Below are 25,595 nucleotides of genomic sequence, written 5' to 3'. Positions count from 1 at the left end.
AAATAAATGGGCAATTTGAAAAGGCATGTACACGCGGATGTCTAGTAAATTAAATGTGAGGATATAGGAATACTTAATTTTCACAACGTTTAAAGTGGCGAATACTAATTTCCACAGTAACAGTAACGCAATGGTTTACAGAGCACTGGGTCTGATTGGCTACCATTACGCTGCCTTAGCCAACCGGTCACGTAATTGGACGCTGCCTTTGCCAACCGCTCACGTAATTGGTCGCTGCCTTAGCCAATCGCTCACTGACTTATTACGTTAACCCGGAAACTGTCTTGTGTTCAGCAGTTCGATGACAATGTGAAAGTAAAAACAAAACACAAATGAAAATCTATTCAACTACATTTTCACTTTCACACAGAAAAAATCGACAGTGCTCTAAAATGGTAATAAGAAATAAAAAAATAAGATATGCATTATAAAAAAGTTAATAGTGTTTAAAGAAGCATAGAAAATGTCAAAATTATGTAATACTTGGAATAGAAGTAACTTTTAGAAACGCGAGAAATAACAAAAATATAATAAAATGGATGGATAAAAAAATATAACATGATTAAAAAATTATAAACATGAAAAATAATAAACAATAATTGAATAAATTGGACTTGACTTGAATGTGTTCAAATTCATGTTTAAATATTGGAAACAGAAAACATAATAAACAAGTATGAATAAATTGGACTTGACTCGAATGTGTTCAAATTCATGTTTAAATATTGGAAACAGAAAACATAATAAACCAATCACAAGGGGAATAAAAACACGGTGCTTTTTGGGACAAAATACAGTTTTTATTTTAATAGAATCAAAGAAGTAATGCTTGAAATAATATAAATAACTTTCAGAAACTCTGCAGAAATACAAATAAAAACATATATCAAGTATTTTACTGATTCAATAAATAATAAACATAAAAATGATAAACAAGAATGAATAAAGACTTGAATGTGTTCAAATTCACGTTTAAATATTGGAAGAAATAAACAATAAAGCAAGCCCAACAAAAGAAAAAAAATGGGTTCTTTTTGGGGCAAAATACAATGTTCTTTTTTTTTAGCTGAATCAAACATGTAATGCTAGAAATAATATAACTTTTAGAAACTCTCAAGAAATAACAAAAATAGAAAACATATTAAATGTTTTACTGATTCAATAAATAATAAACACAGTAATAATAAACAATAATGAATAAAGACTTAAATGTCTTCAAATGTACGTTTAAACATTGGACACACCAAACATAATGAACCAAACACAAGAAAAGAAAAAGCGTGCTTTATAGGACAAAAATGCAGTATGATTATTTTTCCAGCTGAATCAAAGACGGCAGTGGGGCAAAAAATATGCCATAAAGAAAGCCATGCTTGTGCATGGGGATGCAATTTTTTTTATTTATTACAAAAGATAATGCAAACATAATTTGAGGCAATAAATAAAAATATAGAATGTTCAACAACTGTGCAACTCCAAATGGTTACAACTTCAGAGTTTAAAGCACTGCCAAAATAACAAATTAACCGAATGAATGAATGAATGAATGAATAAATAAATAAATAAATAAATAAATAAATAAATAAATAAATGAATGAATGAATGAATGAATGAATGAATGAATGAATGAATGAATGAATGAACGAATGAGAACAGAAAACAGACTGTATCTGAGGCTTAGTAGAGTAAAATCAGAGGGACAAGCTTCCGACTGTTAAAGGCCAAGCTGTTCTTTTGTCTGCGCTTCCGACTGTTAAAGGCCAAGCTGTTTTTTGTATGCATTTCTGGATGCATGTAGAACCACAGGCAATACCCAAGAACATACTAAAAAAAACATGAAAGAGGTGTTGAGGAAAAGGAGCAAAATACTTCATGAAAATATTCCTTTTATATAAATAAATAAACAAATAAATAAATAAATAAATAAATAAATAAATAAATGAGAACAGAAAACAGACTGCATGTGAGGCTTAGTAGAGTAAAATCAGAGGCTTCCAACTGTTAAAGGCCAAGCTGTTCTTTGTCTGCATTTCTGGATGCGTGTAGAACCACAGGCAATACCCAAGAACATACTAAAAAAAATCATGAAAGAGGTGTTGAGGAAAAGGAGCAAAATGATTCATGAAAATGTTCCTTGTTGGTTACTCACAGAAGAATCAGAAGAAGTCCTGTGTGTTACCATGCTGTTTTGGGAGTTTGTGTTTCATGATGCTGGCCTCCCTTGTACAGGTCTTTTTGAAAGGCTGGGCTCTCCCTGTGCTATAATATAACATCATAATTAATTCATTTATAAAAATCACATTACAATACAGTCATACGTCAGCCATATGTACAACTTGCGTCCATCTACTAAAGAGTGAATGACATGAACACATTCAATTTGGAATGACAGTTACTTACGTGTTGCTTGGAGTCAATAGAAAAGGAGAACATTGGTCCCATGGATCTTCTTAAAATGTCGGTCATTTCTTTGGCTAGACAGGCCTGGTCAAATGGAGCATGTGGAGCCACACGCAACATAAAAAACTGAAGCAGAAGAAAAAACACAGAGGTGGTTGACGACATGAGTTGAAAAAGACATTCAAAATTAAAGAGGGTGTTTTGTGACAATAGTCAATAATAATTGGCTACTTACAGAGGAATGAGAAGTCCTGCTTCTTGCCACCCTGGCTTGGGAGTCATTGGTCCATGATGAATGTTTTTGCATGCGCAAGGTCTTTGTGGAGAAAAAAGGACAATCCAGCAAAATTGATTGAAAATGTATGATTCTATAGAGGGCTTACACAAGCTTAACTATAAATTACAACATGTTACAATGTTATAATTACATTACAATAAGGTGATATGTCATGCCTCTGGCCTCCATTCTGGGATGAACTGCTCTCACCAGATAAAAACTGTTAAAATACAAAAGAGTGAAATAGCAGCATTTACTGTCGTTAGAAAGAAAGGAAAAAACATGTTTCATGACGAGCAACTTACCTCATCTGTTTTCTGTTCTCGCCTCGTGATTATGACATTCAAAAAAATTCAAAATAAAAATTAAAAACAATTAAAAAATTAAAGTTTAAAAGGCCTTCCCTTAACTCTTCTGTAAAATTTGATTGTAAAATTGAAAAAGTTAAAAAGTCCCCCCTTATCTCAACCATAAGTTAATTTAAAAATGTAAAAAGTTAAAAAGTTAAAAGTTTTCAAAGTTAATTTAAAAATGTAAAAAGTTAAAAGTTTTCAAAGTTAAAATTAAAAAAAATAAAAGTAAAATTTTTAAAAATTAAAAAGTTGAGTTGAGGGAAGGCTTTTTGAAATTTAAAAAAGCCTTTGCCTTCCCTTAACTCAACTTGATTCCTCACCAACCACCAACCACTATCCATCTCAACCTACAGGACTATCTTTCCACCATAGACATGAGGTCAGCTACATTTATACTATCTGCAGAAAACATAAAGTATGTCATACATAGGTCTGTAGTTATGTTTTATTTTGAATCTAATGGTTTCTTTCATTTGTCATTTTGAGCAACCTTCGTCCCAGATCCCATCTACCATAAAGGCAACAAATCACCCACCACATCCCACCACTAATATTATACACTTACGACGACGTTCACGTTTTGATTTCCATCCTTTTTGCAAATGCTGAACGACATGATTTAGCTGTGGCTTACCTTTCAGTGGTCAAAACACAGAAAACAGGATTGTGATAGCTGTAGTACGTTTGCAAGACACCTGAATGAAGAGCACACTGAGGTCGAGAGACAAAAATTAGGTCAAGCAATGTGTTTTTGTCAGTGGTAGCAGTGGTTATGAGTTGTGTGTAACCTGTTGAGCGAAACAAATCAAGAATGGGCTTGAATGAGGCAGATAGCATATCTTCATTAAAATCTCCACATACCAAGATCTGATGATGGTCCATTACTTCAAGATACCTTAACAGATTTCCCAGGCTTGGCAGAAATGTGCGCAGACTGTTGCCTGGAGGCCGGTAAACGGCAGCAATCAACACATTGAGGGGAGCTTCAAGTTTCACCACAACAAATTCAATGTCGGTCACACCCTGTATGTATTTCTTTTCCTGGGCCGCGATGTGACTTTTGACACAAATACCTACGCCGCCACCAAGTTTTGTTGCCAAGTCAGGACAGTTTGTGTAAGAATCTCTTCGGTTCCTGTGAAACATTGTGAAGCCTTCCAAGCAGGCACGTCCATCAGCCACAGATCCTTGAAAGTGTGTCTCTGTGAAGCACAAAACATCAGCAAAATGCAGTTCGTGGTGACACCTGATATCCTGCACATGACAAGACAGCCCTTCGGTGTTATGATGGATGACAACCAGGTGATTTGCCCGATCTACCGACGGCATCACGTGAAGGAGGGGCATTACGCTCTCCAAAGAATCCTCTGCCATCTCAGCAAGAGCAGCAGTGATTTCTGGATTTGCATGAAGTCTTCTCTCATCCATATGCAGAATATGCAGACCACTGAGCGAAGTCACTCTACTCAAAGCTACGTACCCCATACCATGTTCGAAAACGCCTTTCAGCGAAACAGCAGCCTCTGATGTTGTCATGCCTTGTACCTTGTGGATCGTGCAGGCAAAAGCAAGCTTGATAGGAAACTGTCGACGCATCACTCCAGCCTTTTTCAGCTTTTCCTCCTGTCTGTCAATGTACACACGGTTAGCGGCACGCGCTGTGTTACTCACATGATCAAGTTCCAACCCAAGTTTCTGGACACGGGCTTCGTTCGGATAGTTGACCAATTCCACAATTTTTGCAAACGTCCCGTTGCACAAACCTGCTTGAACATCAATATTACGTGTGAGCATAACCCGAGCACCGAGGGCAACTTTGATTGAGTCCGGGAGCTCGCTCTTAGCGCCTTGCACAGGGAAAGTTTGCCTCGCCATTCTGCCAGTTCGTTTGTCCTTCTTGTAGTCATCTGCATCAATTTGTACAATGTCCTTATGAAGCAGAGTCAGCATCGCAGAGTTATGGCCATCTACCTGTTTATTGGTGGCAAAAACATGCAGAATATGACTTGGACACATTTCTGGAGAAGTGTACCTTGTGGCAAGCAGAGCTCTGTCCAGTTCCGACAGTTCTTCAGACTTCTCTTTGACCCTGAGTCGGTTCAGGAGTTCAGCAAAGGCAACATCATCTTTCTGCCTCATGATGGTGGTGAGCGTGATCTTTTTGAAGTTGTCACGCCAGTGGTCCAGCCGAGTGGGATCGTACACGCATAGAGGTTTGGACTGTCTCACGGGAGGGAGCTGAAAGAAATCTCCAACAGCAACAACAGACATGCCACCAAAAGGTAAATTGATGCCTTTGATTTGTTTCAACCTGGCATTCACATAGGCAAAGAGGTCTTTGGACACCATGGAAATTTCGTCGATAATGAGTATTTCGGCGATTGACAGCTCGGCTCTGACTTCGTCCAGTTTATTGCCCAGGCCGTGGTATGGGGGTTTGAGACATCTCGGCAGTTTGAGCAGACAATGCAAAGTTGTCCCAGAAATGTTGAAAGCCGCCGTGCCAGTGAAGGCTGCGAGAACAACCGTCTGTTTGGAAATGTCGGCCTCCTCAGCCAGCCGTGGTAGTCTGTTCAGTATTTTGGTAGCCTCTGCATGGATACATTTGATCAGATGTGATTTGCCGGTCCCGGCGCCACCGTTGATGTAGTAGAAGAACTGCTCGATTGGCTTTGAGTTACACACACGTTTTATGCACCAATCTCTGACCTTGTAGAAGACAGCCGCTTGCTTTTGGTTCAGGTTCCGATACATGTCACGTAACACTGTGGGATCGATGGCAGCAGCCTCTGTCACAATGGAAATTTCTGTTGTTTCTGACCTTACGTTATAGTCCGGGACATTTTCCTCCACGTTGTCATTTGGTTCATCTCTTGCGTTGATTTCCTCAATGCATTCGAGTCTTTGCAACTCACTCTCAGGAGCCAGGTGGCACCATTCGTTTATGACAAGCCCACTCTCCTCCACCTCTTGGATGGCATCGTCAATGTCTTTACTGTGTTTCTCATACCTTTCTCTGTTCCTTTTGACAATTTCGCACACACGCTCCACAGAGTCACTATATGGTAACTGTACACAGGCATGATCATGAAACAACTGATATGAGGGACAGCGTTCAGATTTTAACTGGCAATTAGCACGATGAGGCAGGTACAGCTTGAGCAAGGAGCAATAATATTCCTCTGGATTCTTTTGTTCTGAGAATTTGCAATATTTGATGACTGCAGGTTTTTCTTTTCTTTTCTGGACAAACCCCATGTCATTCAGCAGACGCAAAACATTTTTGCCTCTTACCTGTTTGCCATAAACAATTCTGCATGTTGCTGCAAAATCAGCCAAGCACATCACTTCAAAGTCCTTCGTTTGGGGTCTGCATTTATATTTGTCTGGCAGGCCAGTCATCCACACTTCATGAGACTCCTGCGTTTTGCCCTCAAGGAGTGAGAGAGGATAACTTATTTTCAGCGCATTGTCACTCGTTTGTACAAATATCATACTGCGAGAGGACTGTTTCATATGCAAGCCGCACGCACGTGCGACACACTCCTGAGCACTCACTTCTCTTTTTTTTGAGTACGCTTGCATGATTTGTTTCATTTCATCACTCTCATTGACATTTTCATTGCGTGAGTTTTCAATAACAGATTTCAAGTATTGACTCAGACCGTGTTCAGCTTTGCTGATGTAGCTGCAGATGTATGCGATGCACGAATAGGCATTCAGAATGTACTGGATGTCCAAGTTGCCATCCCAGGCAAGAAGCAAATGGCGGTTGTAGTTGTTCACCCAGCAGTCTTTTGGATCTCGCTTGAGCACAACCGAACTCTTTGAGGCGGTCATGTACAAACATTCCATGTACTCAGCATCAGTGAGCTTGCATTTAGCCAAAAGCTGTGGCAAAGTCAGGGATGATGTTTCAGGTTCATTCAGCAAACGCTGCACACGAACAAGCTTGTCATTTGCCACCACCTGCTTCTCCTTGTGTTGATCTTGATTTTCACAGGCTGCAGGTGTGATGATCATTGTGGTTTCGCACGGTTGTTTGGGAAAACCAAATCTGCAGTTTGCACCTTGGTGTTTGACACACGTTTTGGAGTGACTTTTGCTGTGCATCTGAACTTCTGTGACTTTTTTATACAATTCGGGTTCCTTTTCTGGGTCCGGCAGCTGAGCCGAGATGTAGCGAGACACAAATTCACAGATGGCTCCTTCTGAGGCTTCCTCAAACACAGGGGCACCTTTAACCCATATGAGACAATGAATGTGAGGACTTCCTCTGTGCTGAAACTCTAACCTGTAGAAGTAGTCAACGACTTCACCAATCGGTTGTGCCGGAGAGAGGATCAAATCTCTGAACAGAGCTTCCACACGTTTGTCAAACATGCGCATTGTCGTCACTGGATTGCTGCGCAGAATCTCACACTTGGTAGCCCAGTCAAGTTCAGCAAAATTCACCACCTCACCTTGTTGCGCTTTAATGGCAGTGATGACCTCTTCCCAACGCATTTCGGCAGCAGAAAATGTGCAAAAAAATGTGGGTGTACCCAGCTGTCGGATCATTGCAAAGAGATCTTTGGTGGTTCTTTCCCAATAGGCTGGCGTCCCTCTCAGGGGAGTCATAAAACGGACGGCATCTTTGCTGCGCACCAGTTTTTCAACTTCACGTTTGTCCTGCAGCATAGCATTGTTTATCCTTCGACCATCCCTGGTAAAAGGTTTACCTTTGCGTAGCTGGATTCTCATGCTTGATGTTGCCTGGTAAATTTCAGTCACAAACTGAGCAAAGAACAAGTAGTTTGTATCACGAGCAAAACGTTCATCCACACAACACAGACGTGTTTTGAAATATTTGCTTGGTGTGAGTTTTATTTGTCTCCCTTCATCAAGGGTGTTTTTTCCAGTTGGAAACTGCACTGGAAATGCCATTGCCTCAAGTTTGGGAGTCCTGAAAAAGCTTACAGGGTTATTTCTTTCTGCAGGAGCCACACAGTAAATGCCTTGAGTAAAACTCATAATTTCCTCTGACACATCATTTGGTTGGAGACATGACTCCAGGATAACCCCACCATTTGGTGCATCACCTTCTTCCACATTGTCAGCACTCTGTTGGTTTTGCACATTACCACAAGGATCATTCTGTGAGTCACTGTTCAATTCACAGAGAGCATCCCTCTCAAATGTGTGGATTGCCTCGAGGTCTTCCTCATTGTAGTCACTTTCGTTCATTTCGTCTCCATCAGAGCTGCTCTCGTCATCAGCGAGCGTCGGGTCACAAAGGTCAGCATCGTCGCGAATGGTTATGTTTCTGTACTGCGGATGAATTTGTTTCAGTTTTATCAGGGCACTCATTAGCTTGGACCAAGTGACAGTTTGAAATATCTGATGCCCTTTGTAACAGAGTCGTCTCTTCAGCTTCACTCGCAACACCTGAGACCTACTTCTTAGTCTGGGCAAGACATTGACCGTTTCTTCCACTTCAGATGGTACACACACAACATTCCCACGAATGGCTCGTTGTTGACCCTTTGGCAGAGGGACAATTTTGGCAAATGAAATGCATTTTGAAACAAGATGTCTTTCCAGAATATTCAGATCACACAGTTCAGTGGGAATGTCTGCAAGTTGGAGATTGTTACTTACAGCAAGTGCTGGCATTTTACCATCTTTGAGATGTGCATGGCAGGTGTGACATATCCATTCCATTTTTCTCTCATCCGGTACTTTGCAGCATGTGTTACATTCACGATTACAAACATGAACAAACCTTCGTGTAAGGCAACTTGCAACAACGTCCTTGTTTTTCTTATATTGGATCAGCTGGCGTACTTGATTGGGAAATAATGCTCTGTGGCAAACTGTGCAAACAAAAGTCGGTCCATTTTTTACCTGAACTTGGAATAGCGCAACAGCTTTCATGATTGCGCAGTCGTTTCTCTCTTTACATAATCTGTTGATGACTCTGTATTTTTGTAGCAGTTTCATTGCAGTGCGATTTGCATTTGCCTTCATTGATGAATCATGTTTGGCTTTCCAGACCAAACTCGTGTTTTCTTTCTGCTTGGATCTGAATACAGGATCAAGTGCGTAACGTTCTTTAATATAAGATCGTTGTTTACGCCTAAACTCATCGTCATGACCATATCTTTGCTTGATGTAGGAACGTTGTTTGTTCCGAAATTGATCGTCATGACCATATCTCTGTTTGATATAGGAACGTTGTTTGTTCCGAAATTGATCGTCATGACCATATCTCTGATTGATATAGGAACATTTTTTGGTCCGATACTCAACATCATAACTATATTTCTGTTTAACAGAATAACACTTTTTGGCTCGATATTCATCGTCATGACTATATTTCTGTTTGCTATAAGAACGCTGTTTCATCTTAATTGTGTCATGTTTGCAATAGCGGTCGACTGCAAACGACTTTTGTTTCACACGGAAATTAGGGTCTTGCTGATAGCGAGTCACTATGTAGGACTTTTTACGTTGTCTAATCTCTGGAGTTTGGCCGTAACTTTCCTTCCTTTTCAGGTTTGCGTTTATTCGCCTTGTTTCTTGTTTTGTGACTCTCGCCATAGCTTTATCAATTATCTTATGGGCTTGAGTTCGTCTTTGAAATGTTTTCCTTTTGGATTTCGCAATTTTCAACACATCTCGTTTTTGTTGTGTACATTCCACCTTACTGTTGTCATGCGCCTCCTCAATGGACTCGTAGTGTTTGCTAGCACATGGTCTGGACTCACCCGTCACCACACGCTGTGTCATCTCAGCAGCAGACTGGCTTATCATAGCATCATCATTGTGTGTTCTCATAAGAGATGATTCTCCATCAGTCGCCATTTCACGGTCACTTGCATTGTCAATAGGTTGAAAACTTACCGGCATCAATTCATATTGAGTAGTGGGAGCAGCCCCAGCCAGAGTGAAAACCTGTATGAGCTTATCTATCAGATCGTTCAAACGTGTAAAAAGCATCATGACAGCTGTACCATGTGGTGCACCGGCGGGCAGAGGGAGCCCATCACGTTCTCTGGCGTGTGGATCAAAATAGCCATATCTTCCTTGGTTTTGGAAAACTGCAATAAACAATGAATTCATAACCAAAAGAGCACAATTTACCTCTGACACCAGGCACTGAAGTCCGTCACGGAGCATCATAAATGCCACATCAGCAATAGAGGAATTGAAAAGACCATACATTGACTGGTACTTTATTAACACATGTTGTTTGTGAAAGCCACGCACAATGGATGGAATTTCATCGGTTGCCAAATGATGATGTTCGTACCGTCCTTCTGCTTTCAGCATAGCCACAGTAGCCACATAGAGCTCATTGCCTCGATCGAGCACAAGGTCCAGGTGAGCACTGGTCACATTGTCTGTCTCCTGCAGGAAAGCTAGAAATGTAACAGAGTTTGCAGCACACTGACTGTTTCTGGAATCAGTATACTTTGGATGATCTTGACTGTAGGATGCCAAAACACATGTTACAGGATCATGAGATGTAGACATCATTACCTCCATAGAGTTTTCAGGTTCAATGGCCATCAATTCTTTGGCGGCTGTTGGTTTACCTGCACTTCCAGAGTCTGTGTTGTTTTTACGCTTTTGCCAGCTTACTTTGAGAGCTTGCGCCTTCTTGCTTTTGCGTGGCATGGCTCGTGTGTTGTACTTTTCTCAACTGGATTCCGCACAACAGGTAATAAAGAAGTCTCAAGAGTCAGGCCCCGATGCAAGGGGATATCTTTCAATGCACAGCCCAAAAAGGGTTTTTTCATGAACAGCCCAAAAAGGGGTTTTGTCTTATCCACACCACAAATCGTCTTATCAACACCACGAGAGGGACAGTAATTGAAAGAAGTCAGAGACACAAGGTGGAGCAGCGATAAAGAGGGTTGGGGTGGGACTCAGTCGACAGCCTGGAGAGAAGGGGTACAAAAAGCATAAAAGCATTAATTCAAGTCAACCACATAATTCAAATAGGTGTTACAACGGTACCATCTTCCTACCACTCTTATAATTCAGGTCAGCTTTAAAACATTGTAGCACTGCAGTCTTATTTGTACTGTGACCACTGACCCGCCGTATATGAGAAATTGACTAAAATAAAATTGCCATGACAATTTATAATAAAATGTGAAATTCGGCGAGCAATTCTGTATAGAAAATCATGTTAATTATGTGGCCACATAAAATGAATGATAAAATGCACAGCAGTAAATGCTTAAAGATTGTAGTTATATTCCTAACAATAGCATTTATTTATGGCATAATGGGTGGAAGCATGGTTACCTGGCTGGATACAATCCGCACTTCACCTTTGGTCAAAGCGAATGAACTCTGCAAACAGAGACAAAAAGAGAATCAGTTATTGTACTTGAACATACATCTGCGTACAAAAATCATACAAAATGTTGCAGGACTATTTAAAAGATACAAATATTTTGATATTCTAAATATTTTTTAGCACACAATCTCCTTAATCAAAATTAAGCAAGAACAGAACATAAAAATTTGAATATTCTTCACGTCAAACACATCCACACAGTGGTCACAACTAAGGATGCTGATGTCACCAAACAAACCAATGATACAAAAAATTAGAGGAATAGTCACTATTCACACACAACACGACTGAAGGTCACAATTTGTTAGAAAACCCAAAGGGTTAGCTTAATATTACATTTGAATATGACACATATTCAACCAATGGTAACATAAACACACATAAAACATGCATTAACATCCTTTCGTCGTAATACAGCAAATGTATTACACCACGTGATGCATTATTAGTGGCGATAGCTACAAACACGATACGCAGTGTCTCTGCAGCGCTGCTTTGGCTTTCATCAGCATCTCAAAGAAAATAAACGGGAACGGATCTATACATGCTTTATAATGATAGCAGAAGTAAAAAAAGCTGCCTCATAAAAGTCGTTGAAAATTGGACAAGCTACCACTTGTTTTCAAAGGACTTGCAGTGGCGATGAAAAATAGACACTCCCCGCCTCGTCTTCATTGCAGTATAGCTCGGCAGGTATTCAATGGCCGTAAAATGTTTCAAAATGTGAGGGGTTGATGTATGATGTTGACAAACAAGTTTGACACTTGCAGTAATTTCAATAATTATTCTTATATTGCTTTTTTCATTTATTGTTTACGCTGCAACGGAGCGACAGCACCGCATCCGTTTTTAATGTTACTTGGGTGACACTTAGTGTTCAAACTGGGAAGTAACAGTACGTCAAGCACCACAACAACAAACGTAATACATGACAAATATCCCCCACAAAAAAAACCTCAAATCTTTGTGATATTTTGTCAGGGTACTTTCTATGTAACACCAATACCTACTTTGCAATCCCCTTCAGTCGTGTATTTTCAAAATCCAGTAAAAATAAAGAGCATGAAGGAGTATTTTGTTGACGATAAAAACTACAAATCTGTCTGAAAAAGTCTGATGCCATTCGTGAAATTAAATCATAATCCACACCTTACCTTTGATCAAAGCAATTCAGCTGCAGATAGAGAGGAAGAGAGAGAAATCAGTTACTGTACTTCAACATAAATTTGCATCAAATGTAAAAAATGTTTTAAAATGCATTATTTATCATTTTTAATTACAAAAAAATATTTGGGATTGGAATTTTTTAATACTTCTTGCACACAATCGCTCCCAAACAAAAAGATACAATACAGCATAAAAACGTGAATTTTCTTGTTTGGAGAAAATGTTCAAACTTCCACAGAACCCACAACACACTTTTACCACATCCGCAAAATGGTCAGAACCAGGGATGCTCCTATCATGATCAGCCAATTTTCATGAAAATTGGTGCAATTCAAATACATTATTAAACTACTCTATCACGATTCATCATCGTTCATCATCGCCTTCAGGGTTCTCACGGTGAGAACCTCACTGCACACATACAGACCAATCATACAGATAGCAATGCCTTAATGAGGCATACAAAAGTAAATTTATCGAACATGAGACAGACTTCCGAATCGCCTGAGTCTCATATTTTCAAAAAAAAATCATTCAACCAAAAACGTGCATGTAAAAACAAATATTTTGTTATGACCCAAAAACTATGTGTGTATTTATATGTATATGAATAAGTATAGAGCCACTGAACATTTTCAATAAATGTGAATACATGACTGAGTTAGCACGCCTCAAATGCCTCATTTTCTAAACAGAAATTACTTTGACACTAATAAAAACACCAGGTTGTCAGAAGTAACTCAACAAATCTTGAGTTCCCCGTTGTTATTGAATAACTTCAGGGAGAAAGACGCCATACATTTTTGCCGTAAAGAAATTTAAATGGGGGGCGTATGATGACTTTATAAACCAAACACAAGGCAACCTAAACAACAAATGGACATTGAACCAATCTTATTTACAATGTACAAACATGACACCAATCGTCCTTATTTTGCTGAGTCTAATCACCCCTCACGTTAGAGCGTCTTAGGACGCAAGGACTATAACGCTCAACGGTTGAAGAATATACGAATGTTGTTTACGCGCGCGCTAACAAGCTAACTGTAACAAACGCAGATGCTAGCGTGCTAACAATAGCAAGAAGACGCACAGACCGTTTGAAGCTAAGTTGCCAACACGCGCGGACAAACACCAAATGGACTTAAACATGATAGTTTAAAGTAGATTAGACCATATTGGAGAACATTTATCCATTTGAATTCTTAAGACGGCGTCGTGTCGCCACCTTACCGTTGTCGCGCAGCAAAGGCAGCACCGGAATGAATGTAATGTTCGCGTCGTAAAGCGTACATGCGCTCGTGAGGCATTTAAGGCAATGGGAAAATCAAAATTTCAAGTCCCTGGGGTAAGCTTATTAAATTACCGTGTTTTGAGCCACGTATCTAGTCACAAAAATGACGATGTGCTGCTGGTTGAACATCAAAAGTAGAGTTTGGACAATTCTGTGATAATTTTGCAATGTGGCGAGACAGTGTTGTCTGTGGTTGTTTTGGACACGACTTTTGTAATAATAATCTTGGGCTGTTATCAGTTATCTACCCTTAACGATAGACGCACATGCACTTCGATTGGGTAAATTGTGGATACGTTTCTTGTTTGCTGTCTGTATTCAGAGATGAATACAATGAAGCGGGTTTTTGATTCTTCGAGCAAACTTGAATGCGTCTTGCCGGTTGTACTTGAGCGTGCTAACAATAGCATGAAGACGCGAGGACCGTTTGAGGCAAGGTTTCCTACACTCACAGGCAGACAAACATATGGACGTAAACAGACTAGTTTATAGTAGATTAGACCATTATTGAGAACATTTGGCCATTTGAATTCTTAGGGCGTTCTGTTGCGACTTACCGTCGTCACGTAGCAGCGGCAACACCGGAATAAATGTAATGTTCACGTCTATACGTGAATACGTATACAAATATACGGGTTCAGGAGGTTCACTTTTGGGGTTCAAATGTTGAAAAGGATTGTATCGGACAAAAATTGCAAAATTAGAGCAAATGTTGAATCCTCATAGACAATGAATGGGAAATAAAACATAGCGCCAAAACGTGGAAATTTGGAAAAAAACGAAAAAAAAACCCGGCTTCAGGAAATTCACTTTTGGGGTTAAAATGTTGAAACGGGCTTAATCGGACAAAAATGGCAAAAGTTAGCGCAAATGTAGGTATTAGGGGCACGTAATGTTGAAATAAGGTGACTTCCGGTTTGACTTGGGTCACTTCCGGTCTATTTGGGTCACTTCCGGTTTGATTAGAGGCACTTCCGGTCTAGCTGAGGTCACTTCCGGTTTATTTGGGGTCACTTCCGGTTTAAAAAGGTCACTTCCGGTTTAAAAAGGTCACTTCCGGTTTGATTCGGGGTCACTTCCGGTTTACATGAGGTCACTTCCTGTTTACCTAAGGTTACTTCCGGTTTGATATGGGGCACTTCCGGGTCATTCTGGGTTCATTGGGGGCACTTCCGGGTTAATCCAAGATGGCCGCCACACTGGAAGTGGGGGTGAAGGAGGTGAATATGGTAAGCATAAGGTAAACAAAGTGAATAAAGTTGGAATGGGTTGAATCGGTTGGAAAATGTGGAAAGAAGAGTAGAAAAACGAAATTGTAGAGAATTTTTGGTAAGTGGAAAGTTCTAGAATAGGCAGGCAAAAGATGAACAGTTGAATGTTGGAACGGGTTGAATCGGTAAAAAAATGTAGAAGTGAGAGCAAATGTTGAATCCCCATAGAGAATGAATGGGAATTAAAAGAAAAAGCAATTGCGCCAAAATATTTTGAAATTTGGAACAAAACGTAAAAGAACAGCTTCAGGAGGTTCACTTTTGGGGTTAAAATGTTGAAACGGGTTCAATCGGACAAAAAAAGCAAATGTTAGCGCCTAATGTAGCTATTTAGGGCAGTTAATGTTGAAATAAGTTCACTTCCGGGTTGATTTGGGTCACTTCCGGTCTATTTGGGTCACTTCCGGTTTGAGTAGAGGCACTTCCGGTCTAGCCGAGGTCACTTCCGGTTTATTTGGGGTCACTTCCGGTTTAAAAAGGTCACTTCCGGTTTAAAAAGGTCACTTCCGGTTTGATTTGGGGTCACTTCCGGTTTACCTAAGGTCACTTCCTGTTTACCTAAGGTCACTTGCGGTTTGATATGGGGCACTTCCGGTACATTCTGGGTTCATTGGGGGCACTTCCGGGTCAATCCAAGATGGCCGCCACACTGGAAGTGTGGGTGAAGGAGGTGAATATGGTAAGCATAAGGTAAACAAAGTGAATAAAGTTGGAATGGGTTGAATCGGTTGAAAAATGTGGAAAAAAGAGTAGAAAAACGAAATTGTAGAGAATTTTTGGTAAGTGGAAAGTTGTGGAATAGGCAGGCAAAGGATGAACAGTTGAATGTTGGAACGGGTTGAATCGGTTAAAAAATGTAGAAGTGAGAGCAAATGTTGAATCCCCATAGAGAATGAATGGGAATTAAAAGAAAAAGCAATTGCGCCAAAATATTTTGAAATTTGGAACAAAACGTAAAAAAACAGCTTCAGGAGGTTCACTTTTGGGGTTAAAATGTTGAAACGGGTTCAATCGGACAAAAAAAGCAAATGTTAGCGCCTAATGTAGCTATTTAGGGCAGTTAATGTTTAAATAAGTTCACTTCCGGGTTGATTTGGGTCACTTCCGGTCTATTTGGGTCACTTCCGGTTTGAATAGAGGCACTTCCGGTCTAGCTGAGGTCACTTCCGGTTTATTTGGGGGCACTTCCGGTTTAAAAAGGTCACTTCCGGTTTGATTTGGGGTCACTTCCGGTTTACCTGAGGTCACTTCCGGTTCATTTGGGGTCACTTCCGGTTTGATTTGGGTCACTTCTGGTCTATTTAGGTCACTTCCGGTTTGATTAGAGGCACTTCTGGTCTATTTAGGTCACTTCCGGTTTGATTAGAGGCACTTCCGGTCTAGCTGAGGTCACTTCCGGTTTATTTGGGGTCACTTCCGGTTTAAAAAGGTCACTTCCGGTTTGATTTGGGGTCACTTCCGGTTTGATTTGGGGTCACTTCCGGTTTACCTGAGGTCACTTCCGGTTCATTTGGGGTCAATTCCGGTTTGATTTGGGGCACTTCCAGTTCATTCCGGGTTCATTGGGGCACTTCAGGGTCAATCCAAGATGGCCGCCACTCTGGAAGTGGGGGTCAAGGGTTGAATTGTGGAAGTGGGGGTGAAGGGGGTGAATATGGTAAGCATAAGGTGAACAAAGTGAATAAAGTTGGAATGGGTTGAATCGGTTGAAAAATGTAGAAATTAGAAGGGAAAAACTAAATTTTGGGAAAATTTGGTGTGAATTTCAAAATTGAAAATTTGGAAATTTTGCTAAGTGGGAAGGTGTGGAATAGGTAGGCAAAAGATGAACAGTTGAAAGTTGGAACGAGTTGAATCGGTGGAAAAATGTAGAAACTAGAAGTGAAAAACAAAATTTTGTGAAATTTTGCAAAATTTTGTGCAAATTTTAAAAGTGAAAACGTGAAATTTTTGAATTTGGCAAGTTTGGGAATGTCCCCAATGTGATTTGAATGTGTTGAAATAAGTGAATTTCAAACTGGAACAACAAAAATGTGAAATGTTGAATCTGCCATTAAGAATGAATGGGGAAAAAAATGCCACAAAATCGTGAATTTTGTGAAAACGGAAAATTTTTCGAACAAAAAAAATGTAAGCAGCCGTGTCATGAATATTTGGAATAAGTGAAAAGTGGAACGGAGTGAATCGGTTGAAGTATGTGGAAGGAGTTAAGCGTCAAAAAAGTGAGCGGAATAAGTAGAATAATAATAATAATAAAGGACAGCAATAACAATAGTGTGAAGGTCTTCACCTTCACACTAACTAGAATTGCAATTTCTGGAGAAATTGCGTGTGAAGGCGAAGACCTTCGCACTATTGTTATTCTACTTTTTTCGAAATGAAAGAAAGGAAAAATGAAAAGGGAAATAAATGATGAATAAAATAAATGGGAAAATGATGAGAGTTACAAATGATAAACGTTAATAATAAGCAGGAAGAATAAAAAGGAAATTAAATTATTATAAAATAAATGGGAAAATGACAAAAGTTACAAATGATAAACGTTAAAAATGATACTCGGGAAGAATATAAAGGAAATTAAATTATTATAAAATAAATGGGAAAATGACAAAAGTTACAAATGATAAACGTTATAAATGATAAGCGGGAAGAATAAAAAGGAAAATAAATTAATATTAAAATAAATGGTAAAATGACAAGTTACAAATCATAAGCGTAAAAAATATGAAGCAGTGAATAAAAAGGAAAAAAAACACTACCCATAGTTGGAATCGAACTCACTCGGGGATGCGGCTAGAGTTAAGAAGTGCCCGCGTTACAAACTGAGCTAATTGGTTTTCTTTTTTGAAGTGGTGGAATTCGCTTAATGTGATGAATGTTCATGTTGAATGCGCCATTAAGAATGAATGCGTAATTTTATACCACAAATGTACTAATTATGCAAGAATGACAAATGTTTATAACGAAAAAAAACTGCAGCCAGTGTCGTGTGAGTTTGTGTAATGGTGAGACGCCCAATGTGACACATGTAAAATTCGAACCCACGCGGGAAAATGGCTCGTGTTGAAATCCCCATTAAGAATGAATGGGGATTTAAAAGTCACAAATTTGCTAATTACACAAAAACGGTAAATGTTATCAACAAAAAAAATGGTAGCAAGCATGACATGAATATTTGGAATGTGTGAGAGTTTGAACGGGGTGAATCGGTTGAAGCATGTAGGACTAGTTAGGTGCCAAAAAAGTGGGCGGAATAAGTTGTTTAATAATAATAATAATAATAATAATAAAGTAGAATAACAATGTGTGAAGGCCTTCGCCTTCACACAATAATAATAATAAAGGACAGCAATAACAATAGTGTGAAGGTCTTCACCTTCACACTAATAAAGGACAGCAATAACAATAGTGTGAAGGTCTTCACCTTCACACTAATAATAATAATAATAATAAAGGACAGCAATAACAATAGTGTGAAGGTCTTCACCTTCACACTAATTATTAGTGGTCAGAGTGGTGACCACATCTGCCTCATAGTTCGAATCTCCTCGGTTAATGGATCACAATTGCGGTCATATAAATGCAGACAAAGTTAACCACCATATAATGTTCAATTTTGAAGAAAGTTTCATTCTTCTGTTATTATTGATTTTGTTGTTGCTTCAGCAGACATACTCTACTGAGCATCTGTGACTGAGCATAATGGATTCAGTGCATCACAAAAAAATAAAAATAATCTGGAGTTAGCGCTTTAGTTTCTGACTGCAGAGTGAGCAGTGCCCTTGAGTTGCTTAATTGCACAAGATGGCGCTTCCTTTAACTTTACATACAGGAAATACAATTTGCCTAATGATTTGAATTCTATGACTTCAATGGTATTCCACTTTTTTTTTTTTAATGGGATAAGCGTTATTGAAAATGGGTGGATAATTGCTTGTCTTCCTTTGCAGACTGCCGAAACTATTGTGAAACACAACAGTAGTTGCGCTGGTCTACAACTGGTATGTGAGCCTCTACTTAAAGAGAAGGTCAGTCAAAGCAATGTTATTTTGTTTTTTCCTGCATTTGAATCATCAAATAAATAACTTCCTTTTGGTTTTTCAGAGCTTTGGGATAGCCGAGGGTAAGCCAGTGCAGGAGTTGAGAGATATGGCCAAAGCTGCCGGTCAGTCTTTAGCTGTCTTTACACCTCCTCAAGGGGAAACTCAAGAGCAGGTAAGGCTCTTACATATAAGATTCTAAAAACAATAAGTCTTACAACACTTAGACTGTAATGCAAAGAACACTACAGACAAATATGGCCTCACCAAAAAATTCTCATGAAATCAACACTGTTGGAGCATAACTTTCAGTCTGGTGGTTTATAAACATTCCTATTTTAAACCCAGTGTAGACAAACATCTGATGTTAATACAACATTTGATCACATTAGTTTGATGTCCAGCCAATCTTTATATGTGGCTCCTTTGTAAAATATTTTATATGTGGACAAACATACATTACATTCGATTACACGTGAGAATGTCTATTTAGTATCAAGTATTGATAATTGTCATTTGACTGGAGACTGAATTATTGTAGCAAAAATACATTTACTAGTTACTGTATTTTTACTGTATTTGCCCTAGTTTTTATATATAATTTTTAGCCCTAGTAGTCTGCCTACTGCCTACTTACCACCTGTGAAAGTTCTAATGGTTGAGTTTAATGGACTATAAGTCTAAAACAAATTAAATTGCTTCAGTTTCAATATTTACAATTTTGACCCTTCATCTTCTGCAGTTTCTTGGTACGTAATTGTAACCGCTCGTTACACCAATATAGAATTAATGTGAATAACAAACATGAAATCTAACGCAGCAAGGCTGCCAAAGCTTTGGTCACATTACAGCAGATGAAATTACAGCTGGGCATAAAGTACGCCGCTAGAGGGCAGTACATACCAGGACAAGCAGAGCGTGGTTGCGCACCCGTGTCCTGTGTACTGTACCGCAAGAGGGAATAAGAGGGCCTCTTTGCATGCACATGCTTGAATGACATCTTGTGATCAAAGTACATCCTCTTTACTGCCAGAGTGGCTCTGATTAAAAAGTCACCACTTCTATTTGTGTTTGTCTGCATGTGTGTGTGGGTGCATCATGCATTTTTGGGATGTTCTATTTCGGAAATGAGCCGCCTCTATTCATCTATTAGTTTCTGGAATCGAATCAGCCCTATCTCAGCATGGGACGAGCACATGATGGTGAGGCTGATGATGAAGACGGTGGCCAAAGATAGATTGGAGGCTCATCGTCAGCGCCTGGCCGCTCCGTCGTTGCGGGTTGTTGCATCAGCATTCCAGTGCACTTGCACCTTTCACTTGGATCAGCCGGATAGAAAGCAGAATTTGTCGTGAGCCTCATCGCATTAATGGTTGCCCATAAGTGTGTTTGTGTGTGTGTGTGTGGCGGGGGTTACAATGTAAAGAGGATGGAACGGAATGCCAAAAATCGCATTTTGGCACATCCCTCGGTTTTAACAGTTCAGTTCACGTATTGCTATCCCCTCAACTCTCTCACTACTTCCCTTTCCAGCTGAGTCTTGGTTAAGGTCATACTCTAGATTGACCACTTGGCTGTGGACAACTTAAACCTGTTTCCTCTTTATACAGTCAGGACGATAAATATTGGGACCGGAACGCAATTCTCATCTTTTGGCGCGCAACACTGCCACAATGGATTTGAACTGAAACAAACAATGTGCTTTAATTGCAGACTTTACATCTAATCAGGTGAACAGTGTTAGAATTCAAAATGTCTGTATGCCTTCCATTCTTTAAGGGATCAAGAGTAATGTGACAGATTAAGAATCAAATCAAACTTCCAAGAGTTCCATTCTTTATTCATTCACATGAACATAACTTTTCTTTATCAGCCTAACTCCTTACACATCTATACAAAATTGTGACAAGCTAGCGTGGGATACATAGAGCCTGTGAGTGCTGGATCTTGCTTTTGGACCTTACAGAATGTTAGACACGTTTGTGTGTATAACAACAAATGTATACTGTGTTCAGGTGAAGCAGCGCGTCAAAGAGTTTTGGCTCAAAATGGTCCAACATGTCGGGGGGGAACACTGGCCCAACAGAGGGGAGAACGGCGAGCGCTCTTCAGCGCCTCACGTAGAAGGCGAGGAGGCGGACAATCTTCCTGTCCACGTGCTGGTGGTCTCCCATGGGGGCTACTTGTCCGTGACTATGCGCTTCCTTGTGGATGATTTACACTGCCCCCTACCCGAAGGCTATAGCAGAGCACGCATGTTCTCGTTGAGTCCCAACGCAGGTGTGAGTCGCTTTGTGCTCACCTTGACGAAAGACAACAATGCTTTTGAAGTGTCTAAGATTCAGTGCTTGTTCGTCAATAAGGGAGATCATGTAAAAACATAGCTAAGGCGTGATAGAAATGTCACGGGAACACTACTGTTTTGTGTGTTAAGGCCACACTCAAAAAGAAAAGCAATTGTGAGGAAAATAAGTCCTGAAGGATAAAAAGTGTCAGTCCTAATTTCAACGTTATAAAAATCAGTTCCTACAAATACATTTTGGTTTCACAACATTAAAAAGCAAAAAGCAGATAACTTCTTACCCATTTTTTCTCATTGTATTTATTTGTCTTTTCAGTGTGGCACAGATAATGCTCTAAAGTCCAGGAAAGTAACCTTTGTATAGTAAGCACTGGCGGAGCTGAGGGTGGGTCACTTGGGCACTGGACCACCCTTAAAATCTGCTTGCAGCCCCCCCCACCATGTGCCACTCCACATAACTGACATGACAGCAACTGCGTCATCTTGCAACATTGCAGTTGTTACATGTATGTTAGCACCCTCCAATGGCCAAAGGTTCATATAACAGCTTGTGCTGTAGATAAGATATTATTTCCACAGCATCTCAATAAGCTTCAACTGGACTTTCTGCTCCCCCCCAAAAGAGTTTACAAATTTCTTACCCCCTATAAATGTCACAATGTTCTAATAGCTCTTCAGAGCGAAAAGTACGTATCGGCACATTTATTGGTCAATAGATTCAATAATAATTTTGATACCTCTCACTTTAAGACATTTTGAACTGGTCTATCAATGTGAAAACTACTATTTTCTTTCATTTAGTTTTTTTTCTGTCTAATGTGTCCCAATACTTTTTGTCCATGTAGAATATTATTAAATGTATGACCATTAGTTTATTCATGTAACTCGTACTAGAAATCGACACATAAATTGTTGAATTTATTGTTTTCAAATTGTTTATTCATTCACATGAACAGAACAAATGAACTATATAAATAATAACACTTGGTAAGAAAAAGGTGTCTTTTTCCATAGTCCAATAAATAAATACCTTTATAGTTGATATGACTTGGTGTCCGGCACCTGACATGAATAGCAAACACACTAGCTGGTTCTGATGAATTTATACATGAAGCATTTTTTTTTAAAATCTACATATTTATAAATAAGCACAATTGCTCACAAAGATGACACCTTTCCCATATGCACAACAAACATTGCCACATCTCGTCCAGAGGGTCAAAGTTTAACTGACAAAAAAGGTTAAAGGGCAGCTGTGTGCTGAACCCAACCTGCCTCATGACACCATCCAATGTTTCCAAACGATCCCTCTGACTGCATTTGTCACCACGTGATCATCAGTCCAGAACCACACTTGGCAAAATTAGATCCATCCTGGATCAGAAAATTCTTCATCGTACGTCAAAAGACCTCAGTTCGGTGAGTATCAAAGGATTAAGTCTAAAACACTTGTTTCAAAAGAAGGACCAGCCACAATAGGGTGTTACATAAAAGTATAGTCCCCTCCAAAACTAATGGAACGGCGAGGTCTTTTGTTTTGATTGTCTATTGAAGAAATTTGGGGTTTTGAATATGAATGAAAAGTTGGGACTTCCAGCTTTCATTTCATGGTATTTAGATCTAGAGGTGTTCGTTAACTCAGAGCAGAATAATTGAATAAGCTCCGTTCCAATACTTTTGCTCACTTAAAACATGGGTGGCCCAAATGTCTTTTGGAAATGACCTTCAAGTTAAGTCACAGAAGCAAATTCCAGTGTCAACATAACCATCACTTGGTAGTCTTTCACTTTAAACTTCTTTTGACACAGAAGAAAAATTTAGATGCACGGGGTGACGCATCTTCGTCGTTTATAACGTTGGCGGCTTTTTTTAAACATATTTTCTAAAAAACAACAATTCACTCACTTCTCAACAATGTTAAAAACCTGCCTGGAAAAATAGCAAAGGTTTTACGTCATCATTTTCTGTTTTGACCATCTTCCGGAAACAGACCGTTTTCACCATTCCAGTGTTCACCCCTTCATTCCATTTGCCCAAGTTGATGATGTCACTCTTGTTCCGCTCGGTCCTCTATGTTGGTCTTGACTGGACTCACAGGCCCGTTTGCGTGCAAGACTTTTAAGGGGTCGTCATCACTGGAAGGGATGGTCTCTTTTGACACAGCTCCCGTCTGGTCCGGCTCCGGCTGGCGGTGATCCAATTCTTTGTGGTCATTGATGGAATGAGAGGGCTGCGACTCAGACCTTAACGGGTCAGACGGGTTCACCTCCTCGCTTCTCCTCTGTCTACTCACTAAGCGGGCCAGTAAGCGCTTTGGTGAGATGGAGGACAGCCCTGATGACTTGGGGTGAGAAAGTAGAAGCTGACATCCATTCTGAGAGGAGGTCACAACACGCTGGTTTGTGCCGATGAACTTTTTTTGTTTCTGTTTGGCAAGAAAAGAACAATAATGTGCTTGACACTTTCCCCACTGTATAGTGGTGGTTCATCATTCATTGTTCATCATTGTTTTAACGTGATCGTTTTTACGATGCACAGTCCAAATACAGAGGTGTGTGCGTGCCTTCATAAAGAGAATTTTTGACTTTTAAAAAGCAACAAAAAGAGCTCCCAGTAACAGGTGACATTCCCACAAAGCAATAAATATACTTGATTGAAGGTTGTTAGTAATTGCCATGACATCTACGGTATGCTAATTTCTCTCTGTTGTTTTACATTATAGGTTAGCAGACATGAACATGATGGTGCAAAGTGTGTTTTAATACATTTGAATCTGTGTAAAGCATAGGTGGTCAATATTGCGAATGGGTCTGCAATAAACAGAATCGACTGAGTGCAATCAAAGTAAAAGTTACTCACAAAGCTGTACAGCTCTCCTTCCAAGTCCATGCACACAAAACGCTTTCTTCTCAGGTCAAATATGGACACGTAGTTGCGCTTGTGTGTCTTTACTGGATGAACAACTGCAAGAATTTGAGGCATGTCTTGGTTAGTTTGCGGAAAAGATTTTTCAGAACTGTATTCTTAGTTGAGAAAGCTCCTGCACGAAGCTGCGTTCAAGAATTTCAAGCCTACTAAGAATCCAGACACGGCACACCAAGGCGTTTGGTGTTGGACTCACCCAGAAAGTGGCCAAGAAAACGTTTCCTCATGGATCCGGCACTTGGAAGAATGTAGTTATGTGTCCTACTGGATGGCGTACCTGAGCTCTGCTTGAGCTGTAGCTCCTCCGGGTCCTTTGACCTGAGCTTACAATCCACGGCTATGGACACATGGGCGGCAATCAAAAGGAATGGGAAGAAAGCCGCTTGCATGGTCATTTGGGAAAAGTGCGCTCTCCTTACTAGAGCAGAGTGAGCACCGTTGGTTAGCGTGTGAGCAGTTCTCTGGAGGGAGGAGAAAGTCCAGCGGGCCTATTTAAACACAGGGTCCATGAACCGGCAAAGTCATTTATCCAAATGACACAAAGCCTTGTTGTTTGTCAGTGGTTTAGGGTTGCCTTTGTGGAATTCCTGCAAGCTTTAACTGGCAGCAGAACATGGAATGCCGCTGCCTCTTTGGAAACTAAAATACATTATTTGCCTGGGCAAACCACCTTTGCCTGACTGTGTAAATCGCAAATACATTACAAAGAAAAGAATACATTTCCAACATTATTGCAACATTATCATCCACATAGTCTTCATTCTATTTGTCACTCACTAACCAACTAACATGTGGCCATTTTGTTATGTAAAACCATCCAGGCATGTATATTGTATATCAGACCTACAGTGCCCTCCAAAAGTACTGGAACGGCAAGGTTAACTTCTGTTTTTGTTGTTTCAGCTGAAAAGATGAATGAGACAAATGTTTCATGTATTTACATCTAGACCTGAATCAGGAGAACACACTTTATTTTCCAAAGCTACACACTTTTCAATAGAGCAAAAGTATTGGAACAGGCATTATTTAAATAATAGACGAAATGACTTTTCATATTTGGTGGTATAACCCCTTACTTCACTCTCTCTAACACTTTGATGTCTCAGAAGCATGTCAAATAGTGATGTGCATTCCAGTTCTTTTAAGTGAATCTTTAGAATCAGTTCACTAAAAAGATTCAATGGGTACACAACAGGAGGTAAAAATCAATAAA

The 25,595-nt window shown here is 39.7% G+C and overlaps 4 protein-coding genes across 4 annotated transcripts in view; 1 reads left to right on the top strand and 3 right to left on the bottom strand.

The window, feature by feature from the left end:
- Positions 1 to 21,737, top strand: part of tigara (TP53 induced glycolysis regulatory phosphatase a) — a 46,234-nt gene extending 24,497 nt beyond the window's left edge. The window contains exons 4-6 of the mRNA XM_049722776.2: positions 19,066 to 19,143; positions 19,220 to 19,330; positions 21,171 to 21,737. Of these exons, the coding sequence (XP_049578733.2) occupies positions 19,066 to 19,143; positions 19,220 to 19,330; positions 21,171 to 21,539 (558 nt within the window). The 3' untranslated portion in view covers positions 21,540 to 21,737. The remainder of the gene's footprint in view (positions 1 to 19,065; positions 19,144 to 19,219; positions 19,331 to 21,170) is intronic.
- Positions 883 to 6,320, bottom strand: LOC125970445 (uncharacterized). The gene is made up of 5 exons (XM_068651085.1): positions 2,829 to 6,320; positions 2,636 to 2,716; positions 2,401 to 2,526; positions 2,150 to 2,259; positions 883 to 2,072 (listed from the first exon to the last, which is right to left on the bottom strand). Exon 1 carries the CDS (start codon positions 6,286 to 6,288, stop codon positions 3,661 to 3,663), a length of 2,628 nt encoding a protein of 875 aa, XP_068507186.1. The 5' UTR covers positions 6,289 to 6,320; the 3' UTR covers positions 883 to 2,072; positions 2,150 to 2,259; positions 2,401 to 2,526; positions 2,636 to 2,716; positions 2,829 to 3,660.
- LOC137839555 (uncharacterized) lies at positions 6,321 to 13,909 on the bottom strand. Its single transcript, XM_068651091.1, has 7 exons — positions 13,784 to 13,909; positions 12,538 to 12,557; positions 11,329 to 11,376; positions 10,555 to 10,955; positions 8,917 to 10,422; positions 6,439 to 8,751; positions 6,321 to 6,353 (listed from the first exon to the last, which is right to left on the bottom strand). The coding sequence occupies exons 4-7, from the start codon at positions 10,690 to 10,692 to the stop codon at positions 6,321 to 6,323; spliced, it is 3,990 nt and encodes a 1,329-aa protein (XP_068507192.1). The 5' UTR covers positions 10,693 to 10,955; positions 11,329 to 11,376; positions 12,538 to 12,557; positions 13,784 to 13,909.
- Positions 21,738 to 22,374: 637 nt separating the features above from the next.
- On the bottom strand, positions 22,375 to 25,172 carry LOC125970455 (uncharacterized). The gene is made up of 3 exons (XM_049722772.2): positions 24,579 to 25,172; positions 24,317 to 24,420; positions 22,375 to 23,882 (listed from the first exon to the last, which is right to left on the bottom strand). The coding sequence occupies exons 1-3, from the start codon at positions 24,775 to 24,777 to the stop codon at positions 23,505 to 23,507; spliced, it is 681 nt and encodes a 226-aa protein (XP_049578729.1). The 5' UTR covers positions 24,778 to 25,172; the 3' UTR covers positions 22,375 to 23,504.
- Positions 25,173 to 25,595: the final 423 nt, after the last annotated feature.

The sequence above is a fragment of the Syngnathus scovelli genome, chromosome 6 (assembly GCF_024217435.2).
Source record: "Syngnathus scovelli strain Florida chromosome 6, RoL_Ssco_1.2, whole genome shotgun sequence".
Lineage (NCBI taxonomy): Eukaryota > Metazoa > Chordata > Actinopteri > Syngnathiformes > Syngnathidae > Syngnathus > Syngnathus scovelli.
This window is presented reverse-complemented; position numbering and strand designations above follow the sequence as displayed.

Excerpts from the sequence above, each read along its gene's own strand:
- LOC125970445 (XM_068651085.1), bottom strand. The coding sequence starts at position 6,288 with ATGGGGTTTGTCCAGAAAAGAAAAGAAAAACCTGCAGTCATCAAATAT.
- LOC137839555 (XM_068651091.1), bottom strand. The coding sequence starts at position 10,692 with ATGCCACGCAAAAGCAAGAAGGCGCAAGCTCTCAAAGTAAGCTGGCAA. Across the intron at positions 10,423-10,554 it reads AACCTGAAAACTCTATGGAG|GAGACAGACAATGTGACCAG; the intron begins GTAATGATGTCT and ends GCTTTCCTGCAG. Across the intron at positions 6,354-6,438 it reads AAACGCAGGAGTCTCATGAA|CAACATGCAGAATTGTTTAT; the intron begins GTGTGGATGACT and ends CTGATTTTGCAG.
- LOC125970455 (XM_049722772.2), bottom strand. The coding sequence starts at position 24,777 with ATGACCATGCAAGCGGCTTTCTTCCCATTCCTTTTGATTGCCGCCCAT. Across the intron at positions 24,421-24,578 it reads TTTTCTTGGCCACTTTCTGG|TTGTTCATCCAGTAAAGACA; the intron begins GTGAGTCCAACA and ends AAATTCTTGCAG. Across the intron at positions 23,883-24,316 it reads AAGGAGAGCTGTACAGCTTT|AAACAAAAAAAGTTCATCGG; the intron begins GTGAGTAACTTT and ends CTTGCCAAACAG.